The sequence below is a fragment of the Cicer arietinum genome, chromosome 3 (genome assembly GCF_000331145.2).
Source record: "Cicer arietinum cultivar CDC Frontier isolate Library 1 chromosome 3, Cicar.CDCFrontier_v2.0, whole genome shotgun sequence".
Taxonomy (NCBI): Eukaryota; Viridiplantae; Streptophyta; class Magnoliopsida; order Fabales; family Fabaceae; genus Cicer; species Cicer arietinum.
Window position 1 is genome coordinate 59,600,406 of NC_021162.2, and position 15,837 is coordinate 59,616,242.

The following is a 15,837-nucleotide window of genomic DNA, read 5'->3' on the forward strand; positions in this document are numbered from 1 at the left end:
CAACTTTTTTATAAAGTACTTCAGAAAATAGAATAAATAATAATCATAAGAAAATGAGATATACAGGAAGCATGAGAAAATGAGATAGTAAGCATTAAGAAACCAATCTGGTTCTTGTGTCTTCGAAATTCATTTGTTAATTGGTTTGTTGTAAACTTGTGGAATGATAAACATCTGCATTGCATTGCATTGCAAAGGTTGATAACCATGCTTCATTTCGAAAACTAAGAATTTAATTTGTAGTTCAAAAAGAAATAATAAATCTTTTGTTTAGAAGAAATGTGGTAAGTTTAAGGCTCGGTAATATTTTGTTATTTATATAATTATTAGAATTCATTAATTTTCTACATATGAGAAATTAGTTTAGCAGAAGAAGTCAGCTTTCTTTAATGTTCAAAATGTTTCGAATATGAATAATTCTCGTGGAGAAAATCTATTAAAAATAAAAATTCATTATTCTATTACATCATTCCACTTTTTACAATTAATTTAAAATTGACTATGTGACATAGGTATATAATAATATTTTATTGAATATAAGTCTAAAACAATTTTACACTATTAGACCGTGTCTTCTGCATGTATGAAATTCATTTTCAAATTTAGAATTAAATGTCACTTATTTGGACAACAATAATTACTAGGATGTAGATTAAGAAATTTTGAGTGTTTTTCTTTGTTTGCATTTTTCTTTGAAAGTCAATTTGTTGAATACGACCTTCATTTAGTTTATATGCATGATGTTTAAATCAAAGTTTGTAAAAAAAATTTACTCAAAATCGAAATTTGATTGGCGATTGATTTATTGTGCTTCGATTTGAAAGTTCGTGTTTATTTTGGATATGATTTTATGTATCATTTATGGTATAATTTCAATGACATGTGCAAAATATAAAGGATATTGAGGTTGTGTTTGGAAAGGATAAGCTCATATGATCATATATAATTAAAAACATTTTTTAAGTCCTTTTATATTTGCTAGTGTTAATATTACTAAATATTTCAAATTAATTTAATAGTTTATCCGTTATCTTTAGTCATCGGTTACTTTAAAATATACATAACTTAAAAAACACTTTTTTATTTTTCATTTTTGTAATATAAATAACTTTTTACTAATTCCTTATTTACTATTTAATTTATAAATAAATTTTCTTATAATATATTTTTTATATCAACTTATAATATTTTGAAAAGAACCTTTTAATGGGTCAAAAGAAAAATAATAAACTTTTAATCAAAGTCATACTCTTTAGAAAAATGCATCAAAAAAAATAATTGTTAAGGAATTAACGAAAGAAAATATAATTTTGTTATATACCAAAAATAATTGTTAAGAGAATAACAATAATTTATTTACTAATTAACCAATATATCTATGGTGGACACATTGATGTGATTTCAGCAGCGGTTTCTGCGTGCGCAAAGTCGCTGGTTTTGATCCTCCAAAATTCCATATAATCAATTTGCTCTTTCAATCAAATATAATCGAAATTAGGGTTTTCAAAGTCTTCTCCTTTTCTTGCGTTTTATCCATCTCTAATTCCCATATATTCCGACAATCTCCCAATCAATCATGTATGCCACCTTACCAACTCTTTAGCTGTCCATTTCATTTCAAAATTTAATTTTTCTTTTAAATATCAAAATTCTTATATTTGTGCCGAATTTTTTGTTTTAATTGGGTTTTTGGGTTTTATTGCTTCATCCTTCAACAATTGGTTAGGTTCTATTTTATATCATTGTAAATTGTTTATTCTGTGTACCTATCATTGGAATTGTATATTGTATATTTTTATGTATATGTCATTGGTATTTTAATTTATGTATTAGTTTCTGATTTTTTTTTTATATCTGCTGCAGCTAGGTTAACCATAAGGTACAATATACCCTAAATTAGATGCTAATTCATAAGTTCATTACATTTTTCTGGGATTTGATATCAACAAACAGCACTTCTTGATTTTATCTTATAGAATTTAATCTTATAGAATAGAAGCTAATGGAGTTGTAGCTTCTGGGAATTTTGATTTGGGGCTGTTGGCATAAAAAAATTGTTCCTTCAGATAGAGGGATTATGTTGCACATGGCTCCAAATCTGAAGCTAAGGTTGGTTGTTTCCTTGCTGTTTTTACTGCTGAGCTTTCTTGCATTCGGAAATTCGAATGCAGAATCGGAAAATGAAGTTTTGCATAAAGTAAGAACTGCTCCACATAAGGATGTAGGATCCATTGTAATTGATGGTACTGGTGTAGAGAATTCCTTCAAGGTTGAGAATGGAAATAATGTGGTTGGTAATAGTAATAGGAAGGGTGGAAGCAATAGAGTTTCGGTTTCAACGGTTGCGTTGTTTACGTTGGCAATGGCAGCTGCTACTGGTTTAGGTGCAGTGCCTTTCTTCTTTGTAGAGCTTGATCCACAATGGGCTGGTTTATGTAACGGAATGGCTGCAGGTGTTATGTTGGCTGCAAGTTTTGATCTAATACAGGAAGGGCAGGATTATGGTTCTGGAAGCTGGGTTGTCACTGGAATTCTAGCTGGTGGAATCTTTATTTGGTTATGTAAAAAGGTGATTATGATGATTCTTCATGTTATTTGTCTGGTCCTTCTTTCTCCTTATTGTAGTTATCGGGTGTTGCTGTTTTTCCTCAGCAGTGCTTCTATGCACTGATATGTGTCTTGCTATGCTTAGATACTAACATTATTGATATGAATAAGCTCTATATACTTGGCTATCTTTTTGTCAAAAAAAAAATGAAGATCATAACTGAAAAGGGGTTTTCTTTTTTACATCTCATGTGCTAGTCATTCATATCAATATTTGGCGAAATGTCCAACCGATCTATTAAAGGAATATTATCGAAATTATTGAATTAGTCATCTATTAAAATTATCATGTATAGTGCCTTTGTCATTTTCTATTTTCTTGGGATGTATTTTTGTTGTGTGATTCTCAAATTTTACATCAAGAGTCTATTTTAGATTTATAGTATTCTCATTTGTGTCTTGCATATCTCTTGGACTTCAGTTTCTTGAGCAGTATGGGGAAGTAAGCATGTTGGACTTAAAAGGTGCTGATGCAACCAAAGTTGTTCTTGTTATTGGAATAATGACACTTCATTCTTTTGGAGAGGGATCTGGGGTTGGGGTCTCCTTTGCTGGCTCAAAGGGTTTTACTCAAGGCTTGTTGGTAACCTTGGCTATTGCGGTGCACAACATACCAGAGGGATTAGCTGTGAGCATGGTCCTGGCATCAAGAGGTGTTTCTCCACAGAATGCTATGTTATGGAGTGTAATTACATCTTTACCTCAGGTACATCCTAATTTAAGTTTTAATAATCCTACATTAATAGGAAGAAAACTGTTTTGACTATAGTCAGCACTGGAGAGTTTCCTTTTTTATTTTTATATAAATATTTGCTATCCTCGTGCTGTTGCTTGCATTATCCACAGGAATAAGGTTATGATTGTGTAGCTTGTGGTTGTTCTACTCTATTTAGTTATAATTTTGGTCTTTTTTTCTAAAGGCAAATATTAATATAGTTAGTATTATGTTGGGGTTGCAGGTGGAACCTTGAACTTCTATCACTCCACTACTTCTTTATTCCCTCATCTCAACTACCAAACATCCCCTAGTTATATTTTTTATATGATTCAAGTGAAGTGTAATATGTTGCATGATTAAGCCAATTGTTTCTCTTTTTTATTTACTTTCTAGCAGTTCAATGCTCTTTGTACCACTGAAAAAAAAAAATAAACTAAACCATTTGTAGTTGTGGTTTTCACTAATTGGCAAGTGTCATCCAATCTAAGGGAACAAATTTGTCTTGTACTATCACATGGACTATCAAAAATTTGGCAGTGTCTTTGAAGTTCTTAATATTCCTGTATGTAATATAGGTTGCTTTAGGAGTGACAAAATGTTATCTTTAAGCTAGTCTAGCCTAATTAAGACTGTTAATACGTCCTGTTGATATCATATGACTAAACAGTTCTAGTTGTTTGGACTTGGTTTGTCTTCCTTGTTTAAATTAGGAAAGAAAAGTAAGCATATAGAAGGATAGTAATTCTTTAGTCCAATGGAGTTAATTTGTTTAATATAATGATTGCTATCTTTGACTGTAGCCTCTTAATATCTTATTCTTAATGCTAATGCAGCCAATTGTAGCTGTTCCTTCTTTCATTTGTGCGGATGCATTCAGCAAGTTTCTTCCTTTCTGTACGGGATTTGCTGCTGGGTGCATGATTTGGATGGTTGTTGCTGAAGTGCTTCCTGATGCATTCAAGGTTATTTACCATACCAAAGATATTACGATATTGTTGTTTACCGCAGCATTTTTTTGATGTAAAAATGTATTTTTGTAACCTCTCTATTTTAATTCTTTTTTGGAGTATTTCTTAACCGTTTTCTGTTTCTTTTGGGGTTATAGGAAGCCTCCTCTTCGCAGGTTGCATCAGCAGCAACCCTTTCTGTAGCATTTATGGAAGCTCTCAGCACCTTCTTTCAGAATTTCAGCCATGATTACAAGTGAGTTTGTGTGTGTGTATATACATATATTCCGTATTATCAGCTATGTTTTGTTGTTTGGGTTTGTAGCTTTGGTGAATAGTGTTAATCATCCATGTTCTGTTGCTAAGTTTTGAAATTTAGGGAAATATGCAGCATTTCTCTTATTTCTTCCGTTAGAGTTTTCCCCCTGAATTATGATTTTTTTGCTGCAGCTCTGAGGATGCTTCCGGCTTCTTTGTTTCGTTACTTTTTGGCCTTGGCCCATCACTGGGTGGTGTTTTCCTGGTTGCATTTGCTCTTGCTTTTCAACTTAAGCATGCTCTTCTCATGGGTACTGCTTGTGGTATTGCCTTTGTCCTTGGTGCATGGCGACCCGTGCAACTTATTTTGTCTTCAAAATTGGGACTTGTTCCCGTCATATCACTCCTTGCTATAGGGGCTGTTTTCGTCCATATTTCTTCCTCCGCTGTATTGAAGCTTGCAGCTAACAAAAAAACCTCAGCACATAACTTACCTACAATCACTGGCTTCCCCATCAGTGTTCACACCCTTCAATCATTCATATCATGTGGTGCAGTTGCTTTTCATGCTGTGGCGGAAGGACTTGCATTGGGAGTGGCTGCACCAAAGGCTTATGGACTTGGTCGTCATATGGTCCTTCCGGTCTCGTTACACGGGCTTCCTCGAGGTGCAGCTGTGGCTAGCTGCATATTTGGAGCCACTGATAGCTGGCATGGTTCTCTTGCAGCAGCTGCCATAATTGGATTTATGGGTCCGATATCAGCAATCGGAGCTATTCTCAGTGGTATTGATTATAGTGGTCTTGATCACATAATGGTTCTTGCCTGTGGTGGATTAATTCCTAGCTTCGGAAGTGTAGTTAAGAGATCGATTAGTTTGGATAAACGGAAGAGCACCTGTGGCCTTATCGTAGGTATCACGTTTGCTACTTTATGTCTAACATTTACTAGATTGGTTTGCTTGCATACACCATACTGTAATTCTGCGCCGGAGGCTGTTAGATAAGACAATTATGCTGCTGCATTTCCTGCATGCTCTATGATTAATGTTCTTGCAGCATACACTTCTTTAGTTCAATCTTCCAAGGTATGGTTGCACAAATTTGAAGAGATTCTCAATGAAGAAACTAGAAACAGCAAAGTCGAGTGGAAGTTCCACAAGAAGAAGGTAGAATTTGCTGAGTGACCATGTTTTCGTTCAGAACTTGTCCATGTGTAATATGTCAATGTTTACTTGTATATAGAGTTTTACACATGATCTAAATTTGCTTAACAGTGTAAAACTATTGAGAAGTGGAACATTTATTATTTCCTTTTTTCCTTTTCTTGGTCTCATTTGGTTATTTACAAACAGAACCAATATTTGACGGTTGAAGACCAATTTTTAAGCCGGTATCTTGTGAATTATTATATATGAATTATCTGGTTTCCTTTTTGTTTTGTTTTAGTGAAGATTTATGACATTGTTGTTTTTAATAAAACACATTAAAAATCAAATAAATTACAGCCAAAACGGATAATTTGGAGGCCATTTTACTTGTCAAGGAAGGAAAAACTTGGGGATTATTAGCTGCAATAAAATGGAGTATCGAGGTGAATTAGAGCATGTTACATTTGAGCTTGACTCAAACTTTTGTTGGCAGTATCAATAGCTCTAAGATTGACGTTTCTGAATTTGGGGCCCTTATCCAGGAGTGCAGGAATATTTTTAGTTCTAAAATTAACTTTTCTGTTAAGTTTATAAGAGGACAAACTATTATGGTCGCTCTTCTGCTAGCTTAGGCTGTCATATTTTACCTAATTGTCATGTTTAGAGTTTTATTCCTAATATGGAACATGAATCATTTCAATGAAATTATTTTGATTCACTTTATAAAATTCAATATATTGGACTTATAAATTGGTCACTTGAGAAGTGTGTTGATATTTTTATTTTTTCATAATGAATCAATCATAGGTGTCAGTAAAAGTGTGTTGGAGAGTGTCATCAAAATAGTGTGTTACATCTTTATGTTAAAACATTAATTGATGCCTTCAAGATTAATTTTTCCCTATGGGGAGGGGCAGTGATGTTGAAGGAAAAAATGATAGAAGGAATTATGTTGAATGTGTAAAGAGAATGATGGAAAGAATGAGATATAAAGTAAATACTATGAATTAAATTGTTTGTTGGATGGGACAGTGTTTCCATGTGCAATTGCAATTTATAAATAATAAGGTAAAGTCTCTGAAAAAAAAACAAGTATTCTACTGTTTGAAACCATAGATTTTATGTCAAATATTATGGATATGTATATTAAACTCAATTTAAAGTGGTAGATCTTCGGATTCGTTAACCATTTGATCAGAGTTACCATCTCAGACCATATACATATAAAAAACATAATAGTTCACCCTTTTGATTTGATAACAGAAGAGTACACGTTCCATGTTTGATTCAAAAATGGTCATGGAATGATGGAACATAACAAAATAAGACCCCAAAAAAGACAACAAAAATTAATATTTCGTTCCATGTTTTTCATCGAAAGTATACATCCAAAAAATATAAAAATTATATATTTTTTTAGATGAGTACTTATGAAGTGTACGTGGGAGGGAAAGCAATGCATAAAACTCATTGATTATTGAATATGTCAAGCAATTATGTTACTACATGAACTCTTTGGGATACAGTACAGATATATGGCTAAAATCACAACAACAACAAAATAGATATTACTAGAATTATTAGGGATAATTTCACTTTCAGAAATTAAGTTAACGAAGATCTAGTATCAATTATTTTATTTAAAAACTTTAAATCCTCTTATTTAGCTATATATAAATATGATGGATTTGAGGTATTAAATAATTTTGAAAGCTTAAAAATTTAAAATATTGCGAGAATTTGACAAAAGTAAATGCATTATATTGAATGATTAATGCACAAATTTAAATAAGGGGCAAATTTACCAAGTCGTATCTACTCAACTAATCTTTAGACACATGTGTCAACCTGCATAGTCTAATATCCTAAAAAATTGAAATAAAAAAGAAAAATACACCAAATAATTGATGTTTCACAATTCAAAATCAATATCTTACACCTAGTTTTATTTAGCCATTACTCCAAATTAGTTTTTGGTACTTTTACATTGGTACTAATTTGTCTAGAAAACGACAACAAAAGCCTAATTATTGATGGCAGAAACAATAGTTGCCAAAACAACAACATAGTAGCCAAAACCAAAAACATTTTCATTTGAGTAGGTGGTGAGGGTCCAAAATCCAAAACATGGCCAAACAAATTTGGCACCTTATTGTAAGTTTCAGCAACCTGCCAGAAATTTGTACCAAACATCCCTATCTCAAAATCTACCCTTCATTCTTATTTGTTGCTGCCACAAAATTCAGAAAAGAAAACTAAAAAGCCATCACCTATCCAATCCAACAACCTTAGTCAAAACAAGAGATTAAACCAAACTAAGTGATGCTATCAATTTGATGGATTTGTTTGGTTGCTATTCTCCAAAGCCTCTTCCACCTTCTCACCAAATCCAACCTCCAATTGTGATTGTGATGCCTTCTCTTCACTATCAACACCTTGTGAACCTGTCAACCTTGCTAACATCACAAAAGACACACCTCCAAGAACATTGTTCACAACCCTAAGCACCAACACTGAGGTCTTGAATGCCAAAGGACTGAGCCCTTTCTCCAACACAAACTCAGCACCATTTAGAGTTTGGTACCTAAGATTACTACTTAAACCCATATGAGCAGCCCAAGTTAAAGCATTGAGTAAAGTAGGTGGAGGCTTGTTTGGTGTCTCAAAGTTTGGATCCATTTTCTTCTTCATTGTGATCAACCCATTTGAAACTGCAGTTCCAACAAGACCAGCACCAAATCCAACAGCAGAAAAAATGGCTCCTTTATAAACCAAAGTACCTAACCTATTCAATAAACTAAAAACACCAGGTTCAAACATGTGACTCTTGGGACAAGATGCAAAGATAGCTGGAACACTAGCTGAAGAAGATCCCAAAGTAGGTGCTAATAGATACATGAGTGTGAAATTAAGAATAGCACCAACAACAAGAGTTGAAAAAACAAAGTCAAGTTCATTCAACCCAAAATTAGGCCTAGAAGCCATATCACCTAAAACACAAGCAGTAACACCAACTAACTCTTCCATCAAAACCTTAAAAGGAAATTGTGGATCAGCAGCAACCCTTGATCTCCATCCATTCAGAAAAAGACCCAAAATCCCAAAAGATGAATCTTTGGAATCTCCATCATCATTATCCCCCCAACTTTCACTTCCACCACCACCTCCACCACCACTACCACCACCAACACCACGCCCAACCCCATCGCCTCCGGCGAAGGAAAGTTTCAATCTTTGAGGCAAATGGGGGGTTGGGTTGTTGAGATATATAGAACCAGAACGGTTATGAAACTGAGGAGGTGATGAAAATGAAAGTGCATCATGGGTTTTAGCAGAGGGGGGTGTAAAACGCAAGAGAGCCATCGTTGCCATTTGATCTGTTATTAAAGAGGAAAAATCAAAGACAAAAACTTTACAATAAAATCAAAAAACCCATATCATTCATGAATCTAAGCAATGGATCAATATGATCATGAAAATAAAAATTAAATTTTTAAAACAAAGATCATGAAAGAGGAAGAGGATGATGGATTTAGTGTTTATATGGATCTGGATGGTGAGATCAGAGCAGAAAATGGAATTGGGTTGTTTGATAGACTCGAAGCTTAAACCTTCGAATATTAAGAATAAGAAAATAAGTGTTAAATAGGGGACAGTAGGGAATGCTAAATTGGACGGCAGTAATAAACTACCTTTTCTTACTTTTATATAAAAGAGATTTAGACTAAAATTTAATAAACGAAAAATTAATGTATCTGTTTTATATTATGGACTAAACACATAAACAAAAGATGATGTATATAATCTGTATTATAATTTAGTAAATGAAATAATGATTTCATTGAAAGAAACCAAACTGGCATTGTAACGGTACAAAACCATATTGAGGAAACCAAGACGGGCTTTTTTTTTACCTGTTTAGTAAAGTGTGAAACATTTAGTTACCACTTTAGGGTAGTTTGAAAAGTGATTTCGTGGATGGGGAAATCCCATTTGAAATACTAGATTTCAATGTAGGTTAACGGAAGAAATTGCATTTGATATTCTTAACTTGTGATTTCAACTGTAAAAGATTATATGTTATGATTTGTTTTTATTTTGTTTTAAATAGGAAACATCTATAATATTCCTATGATCATTCTCTAGTTTATTTCAATATTAATTTTGAGGATTCTTTTAAAAACAATTTTAAGTAATATGTAAGACATAATATTTTTTATTTCTTTCACACAGAGACATATAATTTTTGCATAAATATATTTGACTATTTATCTTTGAATAAATTACTCAAAAATATAAGTTAAATAATAATATAATCAGAATTATAATTAGTGATTAATTAACTGTTTGTATATCCTTAAAATACTTGATTTGAGATTTTGTCTCAACATAAATATGTTTTTCATCCCTAAAATTTTACGACCTTTTAAATTTAGTCTCTAAAAAATTTTATTCACTTTTGGTTTCTATTTTGATTGTATAAGGATTTTTTAGGATCTAAAAATAGAAATTTTTAACAAAACGTTAAGAATGTTTTTATGACGACTACAATTAAAATTAATTAAAATTTTATAGAGATAAAAAACTTATTTAACCTTAATATTAAAAATCAATCTAATTTCAATAAATAAATAATATTATCATTCCAACTATGGTTGCTCCCTTATGTGTGATATATCGTCGAGTATGACGTATATAGCATGAGTTTTTTTTCTCGAGTAACAGCTAAACAATAGTTTGATTGAGAAGATGGACAAGTAAGAATAATTTTTAGTTCATGAGAACGTGAAGTTGGACAAGTAGGGATTATCCCTAGTTCACAGGAGTTTTCTACACGCAAATTATGATAATCTTTCAACATAAAAGAACACATATTATCAATAAGATCAACATAAGGATGGGTAGGGAGAACCCCATCCTTGATAAAATGTCTCTAAAACCAAGATGTCAAGCGATTTGCAACCCATAATAAATAGCACGAACCTCAACATTAATGTTAGTACTATGACCACATCATGATAAGCTAGTGAAGCAACTAGCAATGAAGTTACCTTTTTTACAAAATCAAACACAATAAATAACTTTTACATTAGATCTACTGTGTATCACTTTCACTTACTAAATACAGTATATGGTAATTCGAATTAAAGCTCTACTAAAAATGTAGCAATGTTAAAACTCGAGGAATAATTTTTACCGATCTTATTCATTTGTGCACAGTGGATTCAATTTATACCAAATAAATAGCATAGACACTAGAGTATATACAAAATGGATTATTAAACATTTTAATTGAGCTTGGATTATAGTTTTGGGGATACGTTTGTGTAGCCTGTGGCTTGATGACAAGACGACAAAAGCAAGCAAATAAACACAGGAAAGGTTACATAACATATATGTAAAATCACATTCCCTACCTCCCCATTAGCTATGGGACCAACTTTTAAATATGTTTGACAAACCAAATAATTAGCACCAAAGGTGATGTTAAACATCTCAACTTGGCATATTATTAATGCTTAAACAAGATTCAAACCTTCAAGATACCCCACTGTTCAGCTTCAAAGGATGTGCAAAAACCAATACACTCAGCCTCCACTGTGATTTGAACCTTGTGATTCATGTTTTAACAAACAAAAAACACATTTGAAAAATGTAACATCCCTATTCATTTACGTCCAATAGGATGGCAAGAAAAAAAAACTAAAATAATTTACAGAACATTTATATGTAACCATTGTATATAAACAAAATACAACTTTTTTCATTAATGGCACATGGTAAGATATTCATCTGGCATGGATCATTCCAAATATAGCGCATACCTCTCGGACGATAATACAAATGCTTTTGGCAAACAATTAAAAAGAATCCAGCAGCCTATGCTATCTAACCATCTTGAATAAATATCAAATACAGTGAGACTTTGACACATTACACGTGGCAACAACTCTTCATCATCTTAGGCCTAAAACTTTACCACCACCATCACATGTATACATATACTCCACACTTCATAAAAGTAACTGACTCAAGAATAAATCCAATGACTGTATTGAGTTTAAACGGGAGGAAAAAAAGGTTTGATTTGAACAAACCTATTCTCAATACCCCGCTATAAAATTTTCTCTTTGAGAAATCCTTCATTCCAGCTTTGTCTCCTTTGTGTTCCAGGAAAACCAACCACCAGAATGCTAACCAGCAAGAATTGTTGGCATATTCTTTTCATAGCTGCATTGAATGAGGAAACATGTACTGGAAGATATTATCAGCAATGAATAGCAGGAGGACCACAACATCAAGAACACATTTCAGCAGCCTGGTTTTGCACTTTTCAATCCACTAGAATTGAGTGGGGTCACACAGCCACTTGGCCCAGGACTATGAAACATTCACATCGAAGACAAAATGATAAAAAATTAACTACTAATATGAATCAGCAAAAATGATCAGCTTACAGAAAATTTCCCTGTTCTTGGTTTCCATTAATAAATTGGTGTGCTGATAAGTATCCAGACATTTGGGAAACTCTCCCTTAAAAGCTAGCTATTACGGGGAAGAACAAGCCACTCAAAGTTTATTGTGATTTCAGCAAAATACTTTTAAAGACAACGAAGGGTAAAATTAAAATGATAAATTTCCAATAGACTCCTAATAAGTCAATCATCATGGATTTGACTCTTGCAAGACACTTCAGAAAATTAAATACAAGCGGAAATTTGGCTGATCAAGGGAATATGTATGTTTTGGATGCTCCACTGGTAAGGTTTACTTTGGCTAGATACGGTTAAGCCACATAAAATACCTTGATTTTTTTAATTAAAATAACTGTTTCAATATCCCCCAATATTTCACACAACTCTATCATGACATATTTATAAAGGAAATAGTATATTTGGCCAAATATGTAACTACACTTTCTTAAACAATAGCAAGTATCATCTTTTGTGAATTGTGATCATCATTTATTAATATGGCTATGAATTAATGAGAAAAAAGAAATGACCGATGTCTCTTTGCTGATGCTGTGCATGTCTGTGTGCATGTCAAATGAATCAAGAAAATTTACTATCTTGAAGTTTATGAATTCCTAGTACCCTAAACCCATGCTGTTTCATACCCATGTCATATTAACCATCTTGGCTCAACATACAATGATACAATGTTATTGAGTGGCCTAATTTATTCATATAAGTAAAAGATTGACGTGTGCAAAAACTAAGAATTCAAACAAGAGGAGGGGAGGGATTTTGCTCGCCTCCTATCCCCTCCAAATCCACTCATTATTGGAGAGAAGCCAAAATTGATTTAGGAGAGATTTTGTTCCCCTACTCTCCAGAACAATTCAACCTAACAAAGCTTAAATTTAATCTCCCCCTCCATTTCCACTTGAACCAAACATACCCTAAAGATAAGTTGCATCTTTTTGTTTACTGTTAAACAAAGTGAAGCAGAACATAAAAGAGTTCACCATGCATAGCATAGAAAGATATAGGGTGAATGAACATACCACAGATTTGAGCAGTTCTTCTATTATTTCCTGAGCCTTATATCAACAATATCAGCAGGTATGCCGACCTCAACCAAAATTTGTCGAGGGTTTATTGAGATGCTCGTAGCCTGGTCTTCCTCTCAATTTTTCTTCCTTAAGATTGAAAAATTAATAATAATCTCAGTTGATATCTGAAGTATAATTATACAAACCAATCGCAAAATGAACCATATCTTATAGGCAATTTGCAATACAGGACCAGGAAAGTTAAATTTTTCTTCATTACTTCGTCTCGATTTTATCAATCCTTTGCCTCTAATATACACAATGCAACCAGTACTAGCTTCTACTCGTTTCAAAGAAAGATGAGAGTTTAATTTTGGATCCTTAAAGGCTAGTATTTAAAAAATAAAAAATACTCCAAATAATTGATGTTACACAATTTAATATCATAATCTTATACCTCATTTTATTTAGACAACACTCCAAACAAGATTTGTGATACTTTTACAATGATGACAGGTCTAGAAAACAACAACTAAAGCCTACTGATGGAGCAGAAGCAAAAACAACAACATAATAACAGCACCTGCCAGAAACTTGTTCCGAATCTCCCATCTCAATCTACCTTTCATATTTATTTGTTGCTGCAAGAGTTTGGGAGAGTAGGAAAACCTACACAAAATTCAGAAAACTAAAAAGCCCTAACCTCTACAACAACCTGGGTCAAAGCAAGCGACAAAACCAGACTGAGTGATGCCATCACTTTGATACTGTTGTTTGATTGACATTCTCCAAAAGCTCTTCCCTTTCCACCTTCTCCTTCTCACCTGACTCAACTTTCACAGATGATGGTTTTTCTTCACCAACACTCTGTGACCCTGTCAACCTTGCCAACATAACAAACGTCATTCCCCCAAGAACGTTGTTTGAGCACCTGAGAACCAACACCGAGGTCTTGAAGACCAAGGGATTAAGCCATTTCTCCAACAGGAACTCGACACCATTGAGAGTTTGGTACCTGAGGTTGCTGCTGAAACCCATGTGAGCAGCCCAAGTGAGAGCATTCAGCAATGTGGGCGGAGGCTTGTTTGGGGACTCAAAATTGGGATCCATTTTCTTCCTCATCTTAACCAACCCATTTGAAATTGCAGTTCCAACCAGACCAGCACCCAACCCAACAACAGCAAAAATGGTTCCTTTATAAACCAAAGTTCCAAACCTATCCAATAAACTAAAGACACCAGGTTCAAACATGTGACTCTTGGGACAAGATGCAAAGATCGCTGGTACTTTGACTGATGAAGATCCCATTGTAGGTGCCAAAATATACATGAGCGTGAAATTGAGAATAGCACCAACAACAAGAGTTGAAAATACAAAGTCAAGTTCATTCAGCCCAAAATTAGGCCTTGAAGCCATGTCACCTAAAACAGCAGAAGTGACACCAACCAACTCTTCCATCAAAACCTTGAAAGGAAACTGTGGATCAGCAGTAACCCTTGATCTCCATCCATTCAGAAACAGACCCAAAATCCCAAAAGACGAATCTTTTGAATTTCCATCATCATCCCCCCAACTTCCACCTCCACCACCACTACCACCCCAACCAACCCCATCACCGCCATCCCCTCCAGCAAAGTTAACTTTCAATCTTTTAGGCAAATGGGTTGGGCTGGTGAGATATAGAGAATGGTTATGAAACTGATGATGTGATGATAATAGTGATGGAAATGAAAATGCATGGCTTTTACCAAATGCTGGAGTAAAACGCAGAAGTGCCACCGTTGCCATTTTCACTGTGACAAAGCAAACATCAAAGACAGTAACTTTGCAATGAAACCAATCAATCATTCATTCATGAATCATGACCACACAAAAAGAAAATCATTATCCATTCATAATCATGCAAAAAATCAAAATTTTAAAACAAATATCATGAAACATGGAGAGAATGATGGATGTAGTGTTTACCTGAATTTAGATAGTGGAATGAGTGAGAGAAGAGCAAGATCAACTGTAAAGTAAAAACCTCAAAATAGCTGAAAAAGGAAAAGGAAAAACCTTAACAATTTTATGAAGGTTATGGAGAGTTGATAGTGAAACCCTAGGTAATTGAAGTGAGTGAAGAAATTCAATGTTATATAGTAAGGTATAGGAAATCAACATGGTATCCATCTATTGGTGGTGGCATGATGATGAAAAATGTGGCAACCAATTCAATTGCATGGACCACAAATATTTCCAACCTTTGGATTAATCTGATCCTAACATAAGTATGGTGTACCCTCAATAGCAGATTCATTAACAAGTTGCAGATTCAGATTTCCTTTCACCTGAACAAGTCACAGGAACCATATATAGAATTTTCATAAAAAAACAAAAATAGAAAGAAAAAAAAAAGTAGATTGAAGAAGAAGAATAGGGACAGATGTAAGAGTTTTGATCGTCTTTTGCATGCAGAGGATCGGAAAGAGAAGATTGTCGGTGCGTCGTCATCGGAGCAGTTGAAGAAGCGTTGCCGGAAAGTCGTTGCGCTTGGATGCTTGGTTTCTGAGTGATGCAATGCAAAACATCACACCCTCTCTTATTTTACCAAAAGTACTTTAAATTTGAAAGTATATTATAAGAAAATAATGTCACTATACCGGGGTTTTGGCAATGT

General features: G+C 33.6%; 3 protein-coding genes across 10 annotated transcripts; 1 reads left to right on the forward strand and 2 right to left on the reverse strand.

The window, feature by feature from the left end:
* The first annotated feature begins 1,378 nt into the window (after nt 1–1,378).
* Nucleotides 1,379–5,965, forward strand: LOC101500501 (putative zinc transporter At3g08650). The gene is made up of 6 exons (XM_004492347.4): nt 1,379–1,578; nt 1,864–2,569; nt 3,029–3,313; nt 4,159–4,287; nt 4,431–4,528; nt 4,723–5,965. Exons 2-6 carry the CDS (start codon nt 2,078–2,080, stop codon nt 5,534–5,536), a joined length of 1,818 nt encoding a protein of 605 aa, XP_004492404.1. The 5' UTR covers nt 1,379–1,578; nt 1,864–2,077; the 3' UTR covers nt 5,537–5,965.
* Nucleotides 5,966–7,559: 1,594 nt separating this feature from the next.
* Nucleotides 7,560–9,355, reverse strand: LOC101500186 (protein RETICULATA-RELATED 2, chloroplastic-like). Its single transcript, XM_004492346.4, has one exon. The coding sequence runs from the start codon at nt 9,050–9,052 to the stop codon at nt 8,009–8,011; it is 1,044 nt and encodes a 347-aa protein (XP_004492403.1). The 5' UTR covers nt 9,053–9,355; the 3' UTR covers nt 7,560–8,008.
* A 2,056-nt stretch (nt 9,356–11,411) lies between these two features.
* On the reverse strand, nt 11,412–15,837 carry LOC101498574 (protein RETICULATA-RELATED 3, chloroplastic-like). Of its 8 annotated transcripts, none has more exons than XR_001143498.3 (5): nt 15,422–15,837; nt 15,147–15,214; nt 13,762–14,971; nt 13,191–13,325; nt 11,412–11,911 (listed from the first exon to the last, which is right to left on the reverse strand). XR_001143498.3 is itself a non-coding variant. In XM_027332329.2 (4 exons), the coding sequence occupies exons 2-4, from the start codon at nt 15,475–15,477 to the stop codon at nt 13,935–13,937; spliced, it is 1,161 nt and encodes a 386-aa protein (XP_027188130.1). In that variant the 5' UTR covers nt 15,478–15,508; nt 15,602–15,837; the 3' UTR covers nt 13,615–13,934. The 8 variants fall into 8 exon arrangements, 5 of the variants coding, with proteins under 5 accessions (XP_027188130.1, XP_073222315.1, XP_073222316.1 ...); XR_001143499.3 differs by having other exon boundaries at nt 11,412–11,935; XR_001143497.3 differs by having other exon boundaries at nt 11,412–12,061.